Source organism: Hypomesus nipponensis, chromosome 25, assembly GCF_054491055.1.
Source record: "Hypomesus nipponensis isolate SF chromosome 25, ASM5449105v1, whole genome shotgun sequence".
In the NCBI taxonomy this organism is placed as follows: domain Eukaryota; kingdom Metazoa; phylum Chordata; class Actinopteri; order Osmeriformes; family Osmeridae; genus Hypomesus; species Hypomesus nipponensis.
In genome coordinates, this window is record NC_140385.1 from 8483033 (window position 1) to 8503982 (window position 20950).

A 20950-nucleotide genomic window follows, 5' to 3' on the forward strand; every position below is an offset into this window, starting at 1 on the left:
ACTTCTCCTATAGAGGGAGAGAGAGAGAGAGATCATGGGAGTAGCCAGGCTCTCTGTCTCTCTCTCTCTCTCGCTCTCTCTGTGTGTGTGTGTGTCTCACACAGTGACTCGTTCTTTCTGACCGTCTCTACTTTGTACAGAAACGGTTTACAGACATCTTTATAAATAACCACATGTTCCACGTTGCCGTGGCGACGGAGATGCCATCACCACGGCGGCGACGCCTCATTGGCTGAGCAGCGCTCAGTGGCCCGCAGCGCTGGCTTTTCACAACTGCCGTGGATTTCCCCCCCCACTAACAACATCCAGAAAGTGCCCGGCTCTCCCAGTGGATGACAGACATACACGAGAGGATGACTTTCCATGTGACGAGAAGAGGGGAATTTGTGGGGAATTCACTATGGAGAGCAAGCGTAAGCTCTTGTTCAGGCACAAGATGGTCATCGCTACTTTTGGAACGCCTGCATGACCAAACGTCTTCTTTGCCTCTTGTACTTAAATGTTGTAAGTTTGGAAGTACCCAAGCTTCTAAATGGTCTTCCAGAGTCAAAAGCTTCAGTTCTCTTCCTCGGACGGAACAGTCCTCTTCATTGGCCGGGTGTAAGAGCAGGTGGGAGGAGTCAAGCTGCAGATGATGAACATTAGACACGAGAGAGAACCTCGTCAAGGGTTTCTGGTACCAAACGGACCCTTAAGGAACCGTTAATGAAGCTGAGGTATAGTTCTGCTGCTGAGAAATACGTTCTCTACACTGATGTGCGCACACACGCACACACGGAGTTAAACTTCAAGCAAGAAGACATTTATTTCCATGTGCTGTGAGATGATGAGATTTGATTTTACTGTTGCGATGATGTTATTTTAAGAGCCTGACACGTTGAGAGAGTGCCGGGTGGCACTGGCCAAGGTGGATCACGTCAGCTTCCCCTCGCGCCCGAGAAGCAGGCGAGCGCCAACTGGAAACAAACAATAACAAAAAGAGAGGGTTTTCATTTCTCTCCCCCCCCCCCCGTCCTTCTCTCCCTCTCTCAAACTCTTCTCTCTTTCTTTGTCTTGTTGTTGTTCTCACCCTCTCCCTTCTCACCGTGTTTGGATTTATCTCAAGTGTAATCTCTCTTCAGAGCTTCACTCCTCCCCCTCCCCTCCCCCCCCCCATCTCTGGAGATGCTCACCACAGAAGCTCTACAAACCTCCCTCAGAGCTCCGCCTCCCTGGTGCAGATCCCGACCGTCCGCCTGTCGTGTTTGGGCCAGCCCAGCGACGAGCTGGTCGCCCCTCAGCGTGGGGGGCCCTGTGTGAAGAGGCACCAGTGGGACCACGTGTCGACTTATCTGCTTCCTGCGGTTGGGCTCCTCCCTGTCATGGTCAGATGGCGGTCTTGGCTGTGGTTGTTTTGCATACTGACCCATGATTCTCTCTCCCTCTCCCCCCCCCTCTCTTTCTCCTTTTTTCTTTCTTTCTCCCTCTCTGTCTCCCTTTCTCCCTCTCCCACCATCTGTCTCTCTCCTTGTCTCCCCGCCCCCCCCCTCCAGCCTCCAGACAGTGGCCCCCCTCCCCTCCCCAGCTCCTCCCTCCCTGAGGGCTACTATGAGGAGGCCGTACCTCTGAGTCCTGGGAAGGCTCCCGAATACATCACCTCCAGTGAGTGGATACAGACACACACACACACAGCATGATACATGCGCCCAGACCGCCCCACCAACTGTGTACGGCACACATTGTTCAATTCCTCCCCCTCTCCCTCTGTCTCCCCCCCCCGCCCCCCCGATCCCTCCCTCTCTCCCCGTCTCCCAGACTACGACTCGGACGCCATGAGCAGCTCGTACGAGTCGTACGACGAGGAGGAGGAGGACGGGAAGGGCCAGAAGATGTGTCACCAGTGGCCGTCCGAGGAGGCGTCCATGGACCTGGTGAAGGACGCCCGCATCTGCGCCTTCCTGCTGCGCAAGAAGCGCTTCGGCCAGTGGACCAAGCTGCTGTGTGTCATCAAGGACAGCAAGCTGCTGGTAGGGAAGGGAGACACACGCCGACACACACACACACACACCACACACACACACAGACGCTGACACACATACGCACATACTGAATACTCAAAACACGTGGATACGCACGCCAGCACGTCGAAGGACTGTTTGTAGGCTAGCACCCAAACGCATCATGCCGAGTGACCTTAATCTGAAGTCTCTGGAAAACCCCTTCCTCCCTGCTCCCCCCTCTCCTCCCCACCCTCAGTGCTACAAGTCTTCCAAAGACCACACCCCCCAGATGGTTCTGGTCCTATCGGGGTGCAGCATCACTCACATCCCCAAGGACGGCAAGAAGAAGAAGCACGAGCTGAGGATCGTCCACCAGGGGGCAGACGCCCTTGTTCTGGCTGTACACAGCAAGGAGCAGGCTGAGGAGTGGCTCAAGGTAACGAGTTGGCCCGCTACGCTAGGCTAACATGCTACAGCAGAAGTGTTGTTTGTGTGTGTGTGTGTGTCACGTAGCAGTGACTTATTCGGGTCCCAACAGAATGGTAGCATGTCTTGTGTATTCAAAAGGGAAGTCAATCTTTGGAATTGTACATAGGGGAGGTGGAAGGAATTTGTTTGGTAAACAAGGACTGTGCCTGCTGTGCCGGCTACGAAGGTTAGCCTAGCTAATGAGCTGTGGTTTCCAGGTATTGTTGGAGGACTTCTCTCTGATCTGTGGATGTTTTTGTGAATCTCTCTTTACCCCCCTCTGATCCATCTTTCTGATGTCGATATTTTCCTCTCTGTTGCGAGCACGTAGACACACCTTCACCTTCACCTTCGCCCCTCCTGGGATTACCCTGGACACAGTTGTTTGTCCTGGGGAATCTATTGTACGGTATTAATAGTACTAGTTTAAACTTCCCCCCCCGCCCCCCCAACACCCCACCCCTCCTTCCCTCCCTTCCCTCCCTCGCTTCCCTTCCTTCTTGCTCCAGTTACGGCCACGGCTCTCCTGCCAGACTGGGTCCCCCTGCTGTAGTTACTGACAGGCCTGCTGCAGACTGGGACCCTGCAGCACCTCTTCATACGGGCCTTCATAGGGCCTTGTAAAAAAATAAAACAACAAAAAAGTTAATAGTCGAGCGATACTGCCCATCAGACTGATTCAGCCGCCCTGATTGTAACGCCAGCTTCAGTCTCTCTCTCGCTCTCTCGCTCTCTCGCTCTCTCTCTCGCTCTCTCTCTCGCGCACAGTCTCTCTCTCGCGCACAGTCTCTCTCTCTCTCTCTCTCTCTCTCTCTCTCTCTCTCTCTCTCTCTCTCTCTCTCTCTCTCGCGCACAGTCTCTCTCTCTCTCTCTCTCTCTCTCTCTCTCTCTCTCTCTCTCTCTCTCTCTCGCACAGTCTCTCTCTCTCTCTCTCTCGCACAGTCTCTCTCGCGCACAGTCTCTCTCTCTCTCTCGCGCACAGTCTCTCTCTCGCACAGTCTCTCTCTCTCTCGCACAGTCTCTCTCTCTCTCACACTCTCTCTCGCACAGTCTCTCTCTCTCTCACACTCTCTCTCTCCCTCTTACAGTGCGTACAGTGGGCCTAGACCCCACCCCCCCACAAAAAAGGCACCCACGAAAGAAACTTTCCCATTTATCTGATTTGATGACTAGTTCCATATGGCAGTCTGTTTATTGATTGGCTGCAGGGGGAAGCACGCTCGATTGGTCCAGACGTACCTGCAAACAGACCTGCGCAAATATACAAACCTTCCCTGCAGCCTCACTGCAGCGCTCATCAGACCGGAGAGGGGATGTTGGGTGTGTGTTTAGTCAGGTGTTCGTGTATTGAAAACACATTGAAGCAATAAAACAGCCTGGAATAAACAGGCGCTTTTTTGGGGGGGTTGGCCCAACAATCAATTTCTCTCGTCAGAGTTTACTGGATATAATTGATAAACATGTGGTTTTCTCGGGGCTGGTGACACTTGGAACCAGCGAGGTCCAGTTCCCCCCTGCCTCCTGGCCTGGGTTCAAGGAGCCCGTGTGATGGTGAGGGATCGACTCCCTGGCGCTCAACGCCATTACGCCTGAGGGGTGTGTGCGCGAGACTGCGAGCCAGAAAAAATTTGGAGTTTAGATCTCGTGTTTAGATACCGGGGTTGCTAGGAGACCTTGGATATTGTGTGTGCGTGTGTGTGTGTGTGTGTGCATGCAGGCACGCACACTCACACATACACAAATGCAGGCACATGAGCTCGAGCGCACACACACTTGCTCTCACAAGTCCTCCTCTCCATTTCTCTCTCTTCCTCCCTCTCTTCTCTCGTCCATAGGGGCTTTCATAACAATCAAGTCTTGCGTTTCACATTAAAGACTGGATCATGGAAACAAAGCTTTCTCAGCTGAATTCCACCCTAGTCGTGATGGGTCCACTCCAATACCATGTCCTCAACGTAAACGGAGCCATGCAACACTTCATCAGTTAGGAAGGAGAGGAGGAGAGGAGGAAAGGGGAGGAGGAGAGAGGTGGAGACCTTCGTGCAGTTAGGGCCATCCAAACCAGGCTCGCTAATGATAAATGCAGACATTGTGTGCTAATGAGCTGTGTATGGAACTCGATATCATGTTGATACCTTATCCTTTGTCATAATGTTTGGTTCAGCTCTGGGTTTCTGTGCAAGTTTGAGTTGTTTCTTTTTCTCTCCTTTACCCTCATCCCTTTGTTTCAATCCCTTCTTTTCAGGATGACCTGGTAGTCTTTCTCTCTTGGCTTTGTATCCACGCTTTCCTCCTCTCCCTCTTCCTCCTCTACCCTTATCCTGCTCAGAGAAACCTTGCCCAGTCTCTCTTCAAGCTGGTCTGGTGAGAAATCTGGGTGTGGGGAGGGGGTCTGGGTGTGTGTCAGACTTTTGACCCATGATTGTCCACACATTGCTAGTAAACGCAGACAAAAAAGCCTCCATCATGTCACTACATAGAACCACAACCGATGTGTAACCGATACGCAAGAGTCACAAACCCGTCCATCTCTCATCTCCCCTCCCCCCCCAGATAAATCATAAGTCTTGTCTATGTCGAAATCTCCAATGAGAACGACTCCCAAGTCGTGTAGCAACAGCGACATCTCCCAGAGACGTCAACAAGGCCTAACCCACCCAGAGAGAACCAGCAGGGCCGGCCAACGAGCCTGTGTGTGAGATGCCTGTTGCTGACAGAAGATAGACTGTGTCACACACACACACACACTTGATCACACAGACACACACTTCATAACACACACACACAGGCAGGTATATACGCACACACAGACACACGCTGGCCTCTGCTGAGCCAAAACCATGGAGGCTGTAATTTCCCTGCGAGGCCAATTATGTTCTCTCCCAGCCAAACCCAGAAGACTGTGGTGAACACAGGCTGCTGGCCGAGGTGTGTGTGTTAAATCTATTTCCCTGTATCAGTGTGCTTGTGTGTATGTTCAGTCCAGACCTAATCACTCTATCGTAGCTTGGCCTAACTTAGCATCATCGCTCACCTCATTCTATATCCACAGCCACCTTTGTGACTCTACGAAACAACCTCTTAAGTATTGATGGGTTGCCAGGTTTAGGATGCTGTGAGGTTGTGGGCAGTGCTAAGGTGATGCTAATGTACTCTGGCGCCCCACAGCCTATGTTGCAGTGTCTCTGGATATCTCATTCCCTGTGACTGGGCCTGTTTCATAACACCATGCAAGCAGCTAGCAGCCCTTTCTTGGCTGTGCTTGAGTCAGAGCTTTAATATATGAAGCAGGCTTGTGGCTTCTCTCTTTCCCGCTGCCTCTCTCTGTGCCTCTTTCCCTGCCTCTCTCGGTCTCTCTGTCCCTTTCTCTGTCTCTCTCCGTGTCCCTTTCCCTGCCTCTCTCTGTCTCTCTCTCTCTCTCCGTGCCTCTCGCTGTCTCTCTCATCATGGTAAGGGGAGGGACTTCAGCAACACAGAGAATGTTTACATGCGGACAATCCTCTGATTCCTGTCAATAATCTGACATCCGGCATGAACAGTCATTCTTATGGCGAATGTGTACATTGATCCTATCAGCAAAATGTTTGAAATGTGATTGGGCCACGCTCCATGGTGCCCATGAACAGTCTAGGTTTCCTAGAGAAGGTGGCATGATCTGACCTGTCTAACACAGCGGGTGGGTTTGGTGTGTAGGTCATGAGAGAGGTGTGCATCAACGGTCACGTGGATTCGGAAGGACCTGCCTCTGGTTCCCCGGTACACAAGCCTGAGCTGGAGAAGGTAAACGTGCACGCACACGCACACACACTCACTCCCCACTCTGTCCCTCTCTCGGTTTCTCTCTCCATCTCTCTCTCTTATCCGCTCACACACACAAACACACACACGAATATACAGTAGACTGCACACACTCGCTGTTAAACTGGTGGAGAGCATCTGTAACATGTTATGTATGAATAATTAGGCTTGGTTTCTGTCTACTGAGCCAGTTAGGGAGAAGTTTGTCATTAAAGTCTCTCTGATCTAAGTCATTTTCCACCTCAAAACACACACACACACACGTAAACTAAAAACACTCACACAAGAATTCCCAAATATGAACACGCATATATTAACTGTAAACACACACACACACACACACACACAGAATGGCTCCATCCGTAGTTTGCTTGCCTGCCCCAGACTACAACCCTCCAGCCTCCCCTCCACACACGTCTAATGAAGGCCTATTCCAGCTTTTACTGCTGTGTGTTAGTCTAACACAGACAGCAGAGACGCCCCTGGGGCACTCTCGTAAAGGTGCGGGTGTGTGTGTGTGTGTGTGTGTGGAGGACATTTATGTAGTGTGTGTGGATTAGTGTGTATGCATCCTTTAGGACCTGTGTGTATATATGTGTGTGTGTAATACTGACTGTAGGCTGCGTTCCAGAAGGTGTCATGTGACAGACCCAGCTCAGACGGAGAGCAGCCTCATGAGAACGGACACAACGGAGATTGTAAGGACAACGGTAAGACATGACACACACACCACTTCCACACACACTCCTACACACTCCTACACACACACACACACACACACACACACACACACACACACACACACACACACACATACATACATACATACATACATACATACATACATACATAGCTTCAGAAGCCTAACCCAGTGTTTCCATTCCCTGCAAATGCACTCTTTCTTCCTTGGTTCCATTGAGAAGTGATGGGTATCAGATGTGTAAAGCAGCTGTGGGTTTGGTCTGTCCGACCTGTGTTAAGAGCCTCTTCAACCGTGATAACCGTGACAATCCCAGTCCTGTCAGCCATTAGTTAGACCTCATACAGCAAAGGGGGACTTTTTTTTCTCTACAGGAGCCAATTTGTCGTACATACAATAGCAGCTTGTTACAATCCGACATTTGAAACATTTTTATTAGGTATTTATTCTTAATGGAAGCACGCTGTCTTCCAACACAGAGACAGGAAGATGATAGCTGCACTGTCTGGAGAGCTGCTGGGATTATTTAGCGTTTGTTTACCTGACAGGTTCAGACAGCAGGAGAGAATCTTCCCTTCATTTGTCAGGGATCCCTGTTTGGGTTCCCTAGGATTTAGAGGCAGAACTCTACTTTTTCAAGACAGATAAACATGGGTGGGTTTTTTTTTCCCCTGTGAGAAGACGGGTTTCTCAATAGTAGTAAATTCCAGCCCTGGGGGGATTGCTTGCTCAGCATTGGGCTGTGATTCAGAGGCAGCTCAACTGTTTGCATATTGCAGCTGTGAAAACACAATTGATTTTGATATATGACAACACTTTTTTTTTTTTTTTTTGGCTCCCAAATGACATAAATTCAATGTATTCTGTTAGATTACATTTGACACTTTTCGGCAGATTTATCTATCTCAATGATGGTTTTCATTGAGTGTTTTTGGTTATTCCGGATAATGGGATAAATGAATGAAAGACGTCCCTCTAGAGGATTGGAGGGGAATTGCAAGTTAGCGCCGCCTTAGAATGTTTAGTGTTAGCCTATACAGTGTCAGCACAACGATTGACTCTGGCTTCACACCTACTTTTTAACTCTTCAGACATCTCGGTTTGCTGTCATCAAAACAAACGACAGACACACACGCACACACTGTCTCTGCACACTCTCTCACCCTACCTACACATTCTGTCTGACGAAGAGGAGGAAAAATATTTCAACTCTCTTTAAAAATGTTTTTGCTTAATCAGCTCCATTCCTTCCAGTGCTGGTAACAGACGGGCGACTCTGATTCAGAGGGAATCAGATGAGCCTGATCACGCACTTTCCCCCATCTCTCCAGGAAAAAGACTAATAACTCCTTTTTTTAAACCAAGTGAAGTGGTTTCACATCTGTGTGTCTGGTTTCCACCTTAGGCCCGCGCATGTGTGTGTGTGTGGTGTGACAATCCCAAGAAGGTATGGGGTGCAGATGGCAACAAATTTAATTTAAAATGTCGCCATGGTGTAGATACCATTCCTAAATGTGGTATTGTAACAGCATCTGACTAACCGGCACTGCAGAGAGCTGTGTGTGTGTGTGTGTCTGCTGAAACACTCCAATGTCAGCTGTCTCTGTATAATGACATCACTGAGGGGAAATTCACCCTTTTACCCCCCCCCCTCATGAGTGAAGTCACACTCTCACACACACACACACACACACACGCACACACACACACTAAATAAGTTCCTCCTCTGTCCATTCCTGTCATTCTTGTTGTCTCCTGTCCTGCTGCATGGCTGTGGATGTTGTCCACCAAACCATCTGACCACTGACCACACTATCCCAACAACCCCCAGAGAGGAGCTGGAGACAGGAACCAAGAGACAGACTCTTAAGACCTGGTTTAGACTAGTTTAGTGGGATTTACAGGAGAATGTGCACCGTCATGAATGCTTTGGCTGGTTTTTCACACCGAATTGAAGCCATTTTCACCTTGAATCATGAAATACACTCATCACTCCAGGCCACAGTGTGTTGGTTGGATGGACTGGATGTCACTGCTGCCAAAGGAAATGTCCACCTGTGGGGATAAAGTATTCTATTCTTCTACAGGTTCAAGGTTCCATTTTTTTTCTCCATTTCTCTCTTTGTCTTACTTTCCCTCGCACTGTCTCCCTCTCCCTCTCCCCCTCTCTCTCTCTTTCTCTCTCTCCCTCAGGCAAAGGGAAGAAGAGCTCTAAGGCGGAGCAGAAGGGAGGGACTGTGGGGAAGGGGGCGGGGAAGAAGATCACCAAGATCATTGGCCTGGGCAGGAAGAAGCCGTCCACCGACGAGCAGACCTCCTCTGCAGAGGAGGATGTGCCCACCTGTGGTAAGGGTCACATGATCTTATAACAGCCACATTCATCTACGAGGGTTGATGTCTTAGACCGACATGGTACTTAGTCATTGCACTGAGATTAGGTTCAAAGTTTAACTTAATCTCATGTTTCTGTGATCATTTATACTTAAAAGTATATATTGTATAAGTATATACACTTGTATTTATACTGTATACAATCTGAGTGACATTGACCACAGTTATGCATGTTGAGTTTCACATCCAGTTTTGCTGTGTCGTCAACCTCACCTCCTAATTGTCTGGGTGCTCTTGATTGACAGGCTATCTGAACGTGCTGTCCAATAACCGCTGGCGGGAGCGCTGGTGCCGTCTGAAAGACAACCAGCTGCTGCTGCACAAGGACCGCGCCGACCTCAAGAGCCACATGGCCTCGCTGCCCCTGAGAGGCTGTGAGGTCAGCCCCGGCCTCGACCAGAAGCACCCCTACGCCTTCCGCCTGCTCCGCAACGGGCAGGAGGTGGCCGTGCTGGAGGTAAACACACACACGCACGCGCATACGCTACACACACACACGTACATGCATATGAAGAAAAACACACGACAGTCCCAAACCTTTTAGCGTGGCCATACGTACCCCACTGATCCCTTCAGCCTTGTCATCAGAAGCAGCACTGACCAAACGCGCGCGGCATGAACGGTGTGAGGTAGCATCCACATGGGGCTCACTCCATCCTTCCTCCTCCCCTCCTCCCCCAGGCGTCCTCGTCAGAGGCGCTGGGTCGCTGGCTGGGTGTCCTCCTGGCAGAGTCGGGCTCCACCACCGACCCCGCAGCCCTGCACTACGACTACATCGACGTGGAGACCACCGCCAACGTCATCCAGCTGGCGAAGCAGTCCTTCTGGTGAGACACGCCCACCTGAGAGCTCGGTCCTTATAGGGGACACACACACACACACCTACCTAAGACATGAGATTTCAGACGTCGGGTCGACGGCTATGGGTCCTTCAGTAGCATGACGACGCCCGTATTCCATCAAGTGTCAGATCTGTCCAGGTGTGTGTGTCCGTGGGGATATCCCTCCTTCCAGAGCCGTGTTTGTGAAGCTCTGCTGGTGTTGTTTCCCCCCTCAGCTTCACCAGCAAGCGTGCCGTTTCCCCAAACCCGTACCTGGATAACCCTGTCAAGGGATACGCCTGCCCCTCTGGCATGGCCCTGCACTACGACGACGTGCCCATCAACGGAACGGTAAGGACACACACACACACACTTTCACACAGCGTTTGCTTCAGAGGTTCAGTGGTCTTGCGCTCCGTTTCTCCCTTTCGTCCTCGTCTGTGTTCCCATTTCTGACTAATAACCCTGACTGGACTTCCTGGTCCTCAGTACCAACTCTCTGGCAGTAACAATAACAACCTTTTTGCCATCTTCCCCCCCCCTTATTCCTCCTCTGTTTGCTTTATCTGTGTACGCTTTATTTTTCGGTCTTTTGTTCTCCTCTCTTCCCCTCCCCTCTCCCTCCCTGCATGCTGACCTAACCAAGGATCCTGAGGCGCTGTACTCCAGCCCAGCCAGCGGGGGGCGACAAAGAGAGGACATGCACTATGAGAATGCTGACCTGTATGAGAACATGCCCTCGCCCAAGCTGGCGTCCCGCTACTCCCCCAAGCCCAGCCGCCCGGCCTCCTCCTCCAGCCATTACAAAACCCCCGGCCCCATCTCCTCCAAATTCCTCTCTTCCTCCTCTTCCTCAGCCAAGGCTAACTCTAAAGATGCTGCTCAGGTGACTAACTTTCCAACTGCCTGCCTTCTTTCTAACATGCTAACCCCTTCTCTCTCTGTCCAGGCAGCTTGGTAGACACAGCTCCCCTTTAGACCAGGGCGAGTCACACCTTTAGACCAGGGCTGAGCATAATCAACTGTCCTCATCTAGTTTATATGAAAGTATGAGGTGATACGAATCATGATACATCCACATACTATTGGGAGTTTGATGTCATAACTCCAGGGTTTTAGATGGACAGCTGTCTTGTCGGTTTCCTGGAAGACCAAGGTGAGAGATGTCAGCCAATAGGAGAAGGGCTGGGTTCTAAACTCACGTCTCATTAGTTCTCACGTTTATTGTTCCTTCTGGAGCACGCTCTGATTTTAATACATTGGTATTGACGCGGGCCACCCAGAATCTCAGGTCCTCTTTCCTCCATCCCCCACAATCCCCCTCTCCTCCTGCCCCCTCCCAAGGGCCTGCTGGATCGTAGCTCTAAGTGATCTGATTAAAACCATGCAGGGTTTACGCACACTGTGCTGTCCAGCGGTGTGTGTGTGTGTGTGTCTGGGACTTGCTCAGACATTGACCATGCTGCCTTGAGACTGAGTCAGGATATGTACCTCTCAGAGGGAGGGAGGATCAAGTATCAGTAGTTTGCATTCAGGTCACATTATTCATCCTCTCACTGTAGACCACCCAGCTTTTTACAGGGGTTCACTTTTTGATGTGTGTGTGTGTGTGTGTGTGTGTGTAAAAATATATAAAAAGGTTAGACTGATTAAATGATATTTGTGTCTACAGGGACTGTGTGCTGTATAACACATATGTACACACTGTGTGTGTGCTTCATACATACCCCCGCCCCCTCCCCCCGTACAGCCACAGACTCCTGTGTCGTGTACATAGTTATGTTTTTACGACGCGATCGTTTGTCTCTGGAAGTGCCACCCGGCTGGGCTGAGCCCACATGCATCGCCAAGCGCCCCCTGTGTAGCTGTGGTCTACCCAGGGCTCCTCTGATGTGTGCGAGTGTGTGGCGCGGCCAAGGGGGGTGCTAACATCGAAACCCTGAACCACAAAGCCCCCCCACTCCCCCACCCCGCTATAGTATTTAAACACACTTAATCCTGGTCGACGTAGAACTCGGGCCAGCTCAATGGTTTTCTTGCCTTTTTAGTAAAGCTAATTGAAGTGGAACTCTAAAGTAGTACGTCCAAAGCCGTGACTGTTTTAGTACGGAGCGATCACAGTCCAGCGGCCCCGACTTGTAGAGTTCTTTGATTCCTGTGGCATTGAATTGAGAGGGGGACTGGTCGTATAAAACAGTTGGGTGTTTACCTATATTTACACAGCTGGAGATCTAGTTAATGTTGACGTTCACTGTCCCCACGGTACTCGGAGGGTCTGTTGATTTTTATTAGAACTGTGTTATTGGTTTTATGGCCAGTTATTTACAGTGTAGATATTTGCTGCAACACAGACCGTTTTGGAGTGTAACCATTGGTTCTTTACCTCTTTCTTGTTTGTCCACCATTCAGCTGAAGGGGAAGAAAGCCCCGGTGACCAATGGGACGGCGTCGAAGCAGAAGGCAGACAAGAACCAGAGCAAGAAGGTCGGAACCACCAATGGAACAGCGCCTGTGAAACGCACCAACTCCAGTAAGAGTGTGGCTTGTCTGTGTGTGTCTTACCCTAGCAGACAGTAAGTCTGGCCACTACTGATGGATTTCTAGAAAGAAGGAGCCCGAGAAGAATCTGGAAAATGACGGAATGTCCTAATGACAGTGGATCTAGCAGTAAATATCTTTGAGAGCTAATATGACTTCCTTAAAAGCCACTGGGTTCAGCATGATCCAAGGAGCGTGGACCCCCCCCTCCCATCCCCACCCACAGACAGACAACATTAAGTAAACCGGCAACAGGCAGACCATAGACGCCACATTCAGTCTACATTCACACAACCACAACAAATGTTTAGACAACGTTCACGCAAACATTACCCACAATGGTCTTTTACCGTCCAGTCAACGTTCACACAACTGAAATACCAGCGACAGCAGAAGAACACACAGCTATGTTGACAGACTGAGTTGGTTTGGTCTGATCTTTGTGGTGGGGGAGGGGGGGGGGGGCAGGGCGGCTATGTTTTAAGTAATGTGTGAACTACCAGGGTTTTCAACCACGGTTTTGCAGTGCTAGGACCAAATACCAACTATGTGTCTTGTTGAATTTATTAGATTTGACACTATCCATATATTTATGGTGTCAACCCCCCATTACTGTTGTGTGGAGGGTGAATGTGTTCCTTGGCGGTGTTTTGATTGAGTACATCGTCTCGATGTGCGCACTAACACACACACTTAGTGGTGTGGAGGGTGGCCCATAGTGGTTGTGTTTTGTGAATTTTCCAGCAGGGACGGTCCCTGTGTGATTAATGACAGCTTTTCGACCAAGGTTTGGGTTCAATGGGTTTCTGGTCAAGTCTTTCCCCTCTTACCCTCTCCTCCCCTCCCCTCGCTACTCTCCTCCCCTGCCCCTGTAGCCGTGTGTGAGTCTAACCCTCCAGTGTCTGCTGTCCCCAGGTGCGGAGCAGTACAGGTACGGCAAGAACCGCGTGGAGGCCGACGCCAAGCGCCTGCAGGCCAGGGAGGAGGAGCTGATGAGGAGGAAGCAGGACATCAGGAACCGCCTGAGCCAGCTGAAGAAGGAGAGGAGGGAGCTGCGCAGCGCCCTGGAGGCCACCGCTGGTGAGGGAGGAGGGCCAGGGAGGGGGGTCAGTGCTGGGGAGGGAGGGCCAGGGAGAGGGACCAGTGCTGGGGAGGGAGGGCCAGGGAGGGGGACCAGTGCTGGGGAGGGAGGGCCAGGGAGGGGGACCAGTGCTGGGGAGGGAGGGAGGGGGGCCAGTGCTGGGAAGGGAGGGCCAGGGAGAGAGGGGGACCAGTGCTGGGGAGGGAGGGAAGGGGGCCAGTGCTGGGGAGAGAGGGCCAGGGAGGGGGGTCAGTGCTGGGGAGGGAGGGCCAGGGAGGGGGGTCAGTGCTGGGGAGGGAGGACCAGGGAGGGGAGTCGGTGCTGGGGAGGGAGGGAGGGTGGTCAGTGCTGGGGAGGGAGGGAGGGGGGCCAGTGCTGTGGAGGGAGAGCCAGGGAGGGGGGTCAGTGCTGGGGAGGGAGGGGGGGCAAGTGCTGGGGAGGGAGGGGGGCCAGTGCTGGGGAGGGAGGGCCAGGGAGGGGGGGCCAGTGCTGGGGAGGGAGGGAGGGCGGGCCAGGGAGGGGGGCCAGTGCTGGGGAGGGAGGGCCAGGGAGGGGGGCCAGTGCTGGGGAGGCAGGGCCCGAAGGCCCCTCCCCCACACACACACACACACACTCCTAACATGTCCCCCCCACCACCAACAGGCAAGCGTTCCCAGGCCAGCCTGACGGAGCGTCTGAAGAAGGTGGAGGAGGAGTGCAAGCAGAAGGAGGAGGAGAGGGTGACCCTGGAGCTGGACCTGACCGAGGTGAAGGAGAGCTTGAAGAAGGCCCTCAGCGGAGGGGTCACCCTGGGCCTCAGCATCGAGCCCAAGTCTGGGACCTCCAGCCCCCAGGTAGGACACCGGCACAACCCTTACCTCAGTGGTACTGCACCACGTAAGCCCGGTACCGCACAGTTGCCGTGGTGAAACTTGATAGAGTTTTGATGGATTTCCATGTGATGGAATTGTCCCACTTGGTGTTAGTGGAACCTGTCCATGCTAATGTTGTCAACTGGAAACTTAACACCTTCTGATTCTTAGTTTGTTTATTAGACATTGTGCTGACAAATTGACATCATCATTCGAATTGTGTGTCCAGTCCCCGGTGTTGCTGCGGCGGACACAGGAGTCCTCTCCCTTCTCCAGCTGTGACACCAGCGACACCGAGTCCTGCTCGCTGCCCGTCAACAGCGCCTCCCTCCTCCGCAGACAGGCCAATCAGAAGCCCCCGCCGGTGCGCGGACACGTCCTCAGAAAGGCCAAGGTGAGATGCAGGATAATGGACTGGCCTCCTGGTGTATTCTCATGTCACAGTCTGTATTCTTCTATGAATTGCTTAATAGAGAGAATAAAAAAATGGCGGAGGGATTTCGATAATGGTTTTTCGTTTTTGTAAGAAAGATTGAAAGAATTCTGGAAATTGACCAAGAATGTTTGACCCTATTGTAACAATGTTTTTCTCCCCTTTCAGGAATGGGAAATGAAGACTGGCACATAGACACATCATCATAAGGCTTCTCTTTTTTTAATGTATATATTTATTTAAAACTGTTCACATGGGAACGTGACAGGGAGGGAGGGAGGGAGAGTGGGGGGGGGGGGGTTACACTATCATAGACATCTAAGAGACATATGGATGATTTGAACATACTTAATTGCCACAACATACAGACCTTCAGTGTCACTCTTTTTAGCGTACTATTTTATAATTCAATGCGTTCTATGAGGCTTGCTTGACATACAGGAGTCTGTTGTGCCATTTGTACTGGCCTCTTTTCTTAGCTGGGACCAGTAGCTTTAAGGCTAACGCTGTGCACAACTGGGCATGGATGCACCTACGTGGGTACAGCTATTGCAAATTTGCGCTTGTTTTTTTGTTTTTTTAGAAACCCATTTCCTTTCCCTATTCCTCAGTCTGATTGGGGGTTAAAATGTCCAAATGCAGAACCAAGTATTTATTTGTAAATGTTTCAACTTGCCTGTTTATTTATGTTCATATTTAAAATTTCTTTCCGTAGCATAGATTGCTGTAGACATAAGTTCTCAGTCCCCTTCACTGATATTCACTCAGATATTCGTGGTGTGCGCATTGCAGCATGATGTTGGTTTGGACTGTGTTTTGCGGGTTCTGTCATGGAACCGTGACCCAGATACAAATTCTTCAGCTTCAGTTGTTGGCCTATTTAACACACACACGAGCATACAAGCTTTTTTCTAATGGTGCTTTTGATGATACGTTTTACACATGGGCACTGCCAATGTTGCCATATTTACACTGCCTTTGTGTACCAAGGTGCTATGTTCTCTGTTAGGATGCTAGTGAAGGATTAGCCTTGTTCATGTACTACTGCAACAGCTAGCATTTGCTCAAGGCACATGTCCCTAAATTCAAGTGTGTTTAGTGTTCTGGTGTTTTTGCTGTCAGGTTCAAATAGCATGTTGCTAAAACAAAATGGCCACCAACAGGGGTCATTCTAATCATCCCAAATAAGCCAAAACATGCCATTACAGATACCAATGTCACCCAAACCAACTGAATAGTGCCCAAAACATCCTTGTAAGGACAACCAACCGTACCTATGGATAGGTTTGCTTTGTGTATCTGTACAGGCATGTTTTAGACACTTTTTGGGTTGTTGTACTGGCATGTTTTGGGTACTATTGGGCTGTTTTGGTTATCCATATTGGCATGTTTGGGATATCCATACTGGCATCTTTTGGGAAGGGTTGGTTATCCATATTGGCATGTTTGGGGGCTATTGGGTTGTTTTGGTGATCCGTACTGGCATGTTTTGGGGACTATTGGCTGATTAGTATGACCCACCAAAGGTGTTTTATTTCACTGTGTATATCCATTTGTATCCCCTTTTTCTGTCATTTCAGTTTTAGCTCCACATTTCTACCAGCTAGAGATAGTCTGCATGTTACCATTAGAAGAGGAATGTGAGAGGGATTACATCCGGAAATTTCCCAGAGGTCAACTCTGACGCCCTGCTTCCTTCTCAAACTGCCTTGACATGGGCCGATCACAGGTGATGTTGATAAATGTGAACCCATTGTACGTAGTTTTGTGGAAGGGGTTCTATGGAGGAGAAGGATTGTTTTTCAGTGGGGTAAGGGGGGAAAAAATCTATTGTTTGTTTTGCACCTTAGACATTTTCTACTTCGTTCTAGTACTCAGACAGTCGCTGACTTGGTGACAAACAACTGTACATAAGTATTAAACCTCTTTACAAACATCTCTAGTTTGTGTGCTAACTGGTTGTGTTACTGTAGTCCCCTTAGCTGCATGCCTCGACAAGCCAAATATGATACAAAAACTAACAATGTACAGTTATGGGAGTGATTTTATTCCAGAATGCAGGTTAAGTGCACTATGCTTCCCATTGAAGACTTCAAACATTTTTATGCCAAAAAATCAAACAAACTAAATATTAATAGAACTGTGCGGTCAATTTCACATAGTTTGTGTCATCAACAGTGAACGTCCTTCACAAATATCAGATTTAGTACACCCCCCCTCCTGTCCCCTTTCAATAAGGGAAACAAATCATATCAGACTACACATCACGAGAAAAAACAAGCCAAACGTGAGCGTATGTACAACATATGAGAAAAACACAAGCCTGTTAGAAGTGACCAGTGTGACCTTGAGTCTGTCTGTGTCAAACCCCAGAAGGGCTGACAGCAGCTTGATGCTGTTCCAGACCTGCGTACCTGCTCTGGCTCCTTCATACCCCTCAGGACGGGGGCCTCTGAGTGTGGAGGACAACTACTAAACATGACAAGAAAACCTTTCCTTCCTTCCAAAACTGTGCAAACCAGTTACATCGTTAGAGAACATGAAAAGATTGCAGCAGAAAGACAAATATGTACCGACCAATGGTTACAAAAATGAGATAAGAAAACGCGTTTAAAAAACATACACATTTTGTAGTGTGTGTGTGTTCTAAAAGTGAATATTGTAGATGCAACACCATGAGCTCCTTTCCAGTTACCGATGATTACGGAAAAATAACTACCACAAGCAGGGGCGTGAAATGACCACACCTACACGCTGAAATGATGTCAAACGATTGTTGACTAAAAGCAGGCAATGACCTTCTCGCTGGGAGCAAGTTTTCAACCGAGGATGGGGGCTTGAAGAAAAAAAGGGTGTATTTTGGTATTAGTGTAAAGTCCTCACAGTCCTGTGTACGTGGGCCTATGTACAGACGGCTGTTGTCGTTCATATATACACAACTATATACAATAAAACCAAATTCTACGGAGACATACACCACCACTGGCCAATGCCTAATATAGGCTCATTTAAAAAAAGACAGCCATGCCCATTTGTTTCCATGACAACAACCTTGTCTCCGGAGGGAGGGGGGGGGGGGGGGGGGGAGAGGGCGGTACATTTAGCAGTGGTTAGAGGGCGTCAAACTGTTAGTGAGTTCCCAAATAATGAATGTCCATGGGAGCAGGACTCTGCTTGGTTTGGGCACGGTGAGACACATGATAGGCTCTACCCGGGGAGTCGACATGCTGGGTGCTGGTCATTCTACACAATCACACAAACTGTCACCAAGAACCATGAAACACCAAAGGAGACAACGATTTCATAACCAACCAAACGAGCGAGTTTGTACTGTGAAAAGAAAGATGGTTTGAGTAAAATAATTTCCTGTGTATAAAGATTCCACCAAATGCATCATGTTATATGTACTGTTTGGGAATTCATCAAAGTGCAACACCACCCCCTAGTGACCGTAACGGTAACTGCAGACACGAGGCCACAGTGTTTCAGTTATGTACGTTTCCAATGGAGTCTGCTAATAAGGGGCATCCGATGTAATTCTTTCCTGAGAAAGAGCATTATTGCATGTAATTTTGAAGACAATGAAGAGTGTGTTTCAGAGAGAAACGTACATAGATAAAGAGAGAGCGATACAAGACAGATATAAAGAGTGAGAGAAAGAGTGAGAGAAAGAGACAATGTCAAATGAAAAATGGCCCAAACTCATCAGAGCCTCTTGCTTCAACCAGAGAGGGAAAAAGAGGTTGATCAGAAGGACTCCTGTCGCCCATGTCTGGAATCAGCTTAGCATTCTGCTAACGGACCCATAACACAGGCTGTTACTATTGGCCTTTTGGTCACAGTCTCATCTCACCTGTGGTGGGGACCACCCTGTCCTGGCCTGTGAATCTGGTGCGTGTGTCTGAGGGAGACGGGGGTCGTAGATCACAACAGATACAGGAAGTAAGTGTCACAACATCGCGTGATGTCATCGTATCTCTCTCTGCACTGACTGGCCCGCGTCCCGCCTCCAGATCAGCGGAGTTAGCCAATGAGAACACACTGAGCAAAAACACGACACGAGGTGCAAAGGACACTGGGGGGGGGGAAGCAAAGTGGCCCAGCCCCCGGGGCACGTTGTGGGGGAGAGAGTTCAGGAGCGAGGCCAGCTGGGAGGGCTCCACAGGGCGAGTGAACAAGGGAGGCCCTGGGGAAGAGGGGAGTCGGAGGAGATGGAGGAAAAACGACTTCTTGGCCGCATCACCATGTTGGGCTCTCCTCGTTCTTGAGGGAGTGGGAGGGTCTGGAAGGGGGGGGGGGGGGGGTGAGGGGGAGCTGAGGGCCGGGTGTGTGCGTGGGGGGGGGGGTGTGGGCAGGGCTGAAGAAGGCAGAGTAGAGAGGAGAGTCCCTGTGCTCGTTAGCTGGCTAGCCTGTTAGCACGTTAGCACGCGGCGGGGCCCATCAGCTGGTCAGGTAGCTGTGCAGCTCTCTGGAGTTGATGCTCAGGACCACGCCCGAATGGTTACCTGGGCGACAGAGTGGAGAAAGAAAAAGGTCGGGGGAAAAAGGATGAGCCCAGGGTTCAACAAGTTAAGTACAGGTGTGTTCAACCGACTACTACAGATCATGCATCTGGATAGAAAACCCAACTCCCCAGCAATCACTTCTCTCTAACACATCCATCTCTGTTTGATTACTTAGAATATCATATTTCCCTTTCATAACAATCCTTTACATTCCAGTTAGCCTGTAACACGAGTCAGAGTCTAGTAACTAGAACCTAAGGTAAGTAGAGTCAATCAGTGTTTTGGTGATTCAGACAGAAGGGCTCCGGTACCTTGGCAGTGCTGTGGTTGTAAGCTGGCTTGGTGGTGTTAGTAGTAGTGGTGGAGGTGGTGGGGGGAGGGGCTAGTCCGTATAAGGGGACGGAAGGCGGGGCTACCTCCGGCCGGGTTACCTAGAGTCTGGGAGTCCAGGTCGTCGTCGATGAACTCCTCCCCCTGGATGATGTGCTGCGTGTCCTCGCTGTGGCTCACCGGGCTGGTCATCTCCTGCTCCTTCTCGTTGTGCATCTGGGCGTACACGTTCCGGCCCGGCAGCTTCCTGAAAAACAGCGGCGGATAGGCGTCCTCAGTCCTGAGCCAGGAACTGTAGGATTTGTAGTTTTCGGAGGGTAAGAAATGGGGCCTTTGTAGTTTCACATTTCATGTTGAGTGAGTTGGTGCCAGTGAGTAGGGATGCAGGGGAAGGTTCCTATTGGTCTACAGGTGGGTATTAGAAGCCCTGTTGGCCAGTGCAGTTGTGTATCAAACTATGAGCATGCAAATACAGTCCTCAATTTCCTAGCAGGCATTTATCGATAGTATCATCTATCTCCACGCTTTGCTTCAGAGATGGTTCTTCATGCTTGCCCTGCAGTGCTTCAGTCAGTTCAAATCAACAGTTAGCAGTTTCCAAATCTATGTTCCGTACGATAACTTGCTTCATCACCCCTAGTAACCTTTCACCATGCAAGTGACTGTCGATTTCCTATTGGGCTCCAGACATGTTGGTTCAGTAAGGGTCGAAGGGATGAAAGCATGCCGGAGCAGTTGGACGCCTACCTTTTGAACTTGTAGAGGATGAAGGAGCCAGAGGCGATGAGGCCGATGAGGAAGATGACGGCCAACGCCCACAGGCCAGGCCCGGCCACGCCCCCTCCAGAACCTGAGGTCACAGGTCAGGATGGAAGGTCATGAACTCACCAACTTACAGTATGAATACACCCACACACACGTGTACACTTACGGACATCCACATACGTGTATGCAAAGAACTGCAATCGCTACCCAGTTGTGATCAAACACACACACACACACACACCACACCAAAAGGGAAAGCCAAATCCAAGTTTAGCATAGGATCAGAAGAG

At 50.1% G+C, this 20950-nt stretch overlaps 2 protein-coding genes across 6 annotated transcripts in view; one reads left to right on the plus strand and one right to left on the minus strand.

Moving 5' to 3' along the window:
* afap1 (actin filament associated protein 1) overlaps window positions 1–16996 on the plus strand; it is a 52163-nt gene extending 35167 nt beyond the window's left edge. For 2 of the 4 annotated variants that reach the window (XM_084691227.1, XM_084691225.1), the window contains exons 4-19: window positions 1533–1641; window positions 1795–2006; window positions 2236–2415; window positions 6141–6227; window positions 6877–6955; window positions 9139–9291; window positions 9582–9793; window positions 10018–10163; window positions 10394–10508; window positions 10804–11043; window positions 12567–12687; window positions 13611–13775; window positions 14419–14609; window positions 14857–15021; window positions 15229–15287; window positions 16641–16996. In XM_084691227.1, coding sequence (XP_084547353.1) covers window positions 1533–1641; window positions 1795–2006; window positions 2236–2415; window positions 6141–6227; window positions 6877–6955; window positions 9139–9291; window positions 9582–9793; window positions 10018–10163; window positions 10394–10508; window positions 10804–11043; window positions 12567–12687; window positions 13611–13775; window positions 14419–14609; window positions 14857–15021; window positions 15229–15255 — 2202 coding nt within the window. In that variant the 3' untranslated portion in view covers window positions 15256–15287; window positions 16641–16996. The remainder of the gene's footprint in view (window positions 1–1532; window positions 1642–1794; window positions 2007–2235; window positions 2416–6140; window positions 6228–6876; window positions 6956–9138; window positions 9292–9581; window positions 9794–10017; window positions 10164–10393; window positions 10509–10803; window positions 11044–12566; window positions 12688–13610; window positions 13776–14418; window positions 14610–14856; window positions 15022–15228; window positions 15288–16640) is intronic. The other 2 variants (XM_084691226.1, XM_084691228.1) reach the window with 2 other exon arrangements.
* Window positions 16997–17088: 92 nt separating this feature from the next.
* The window catches only part of sorcs2 (sortilin-related VPS10 domain containing receptor 2), a 214677-nt gene continuing 210815 nt past the window's right edge, over window positions 17089–20950 (minus strand). The window contains exons 25-27 of one of the 2 annotated variants that reach the window (XM_084691223.1): window positions 20643–20745; window positions 19997–20142; window positions 17089–19565 (exon numbers count right to left, since the gene is read on the minus strand). In XM_084691223.1, the coding sequence (XP_084547349.1) occupies window positions 19501–19565; window positions 19997–20142; window positions 20643–20745 (314 nt within the window). In that variant the 3' untranslated portion in view covers window positions 17089–19500. Of the gene's footprint in view, window positions 19566–19996; window positions 20188–20642; window positions 20746–20950 lie in introns of both variants that reach the window. The other variant, XM_084691224.1, reaches the window with a different exon arrangement.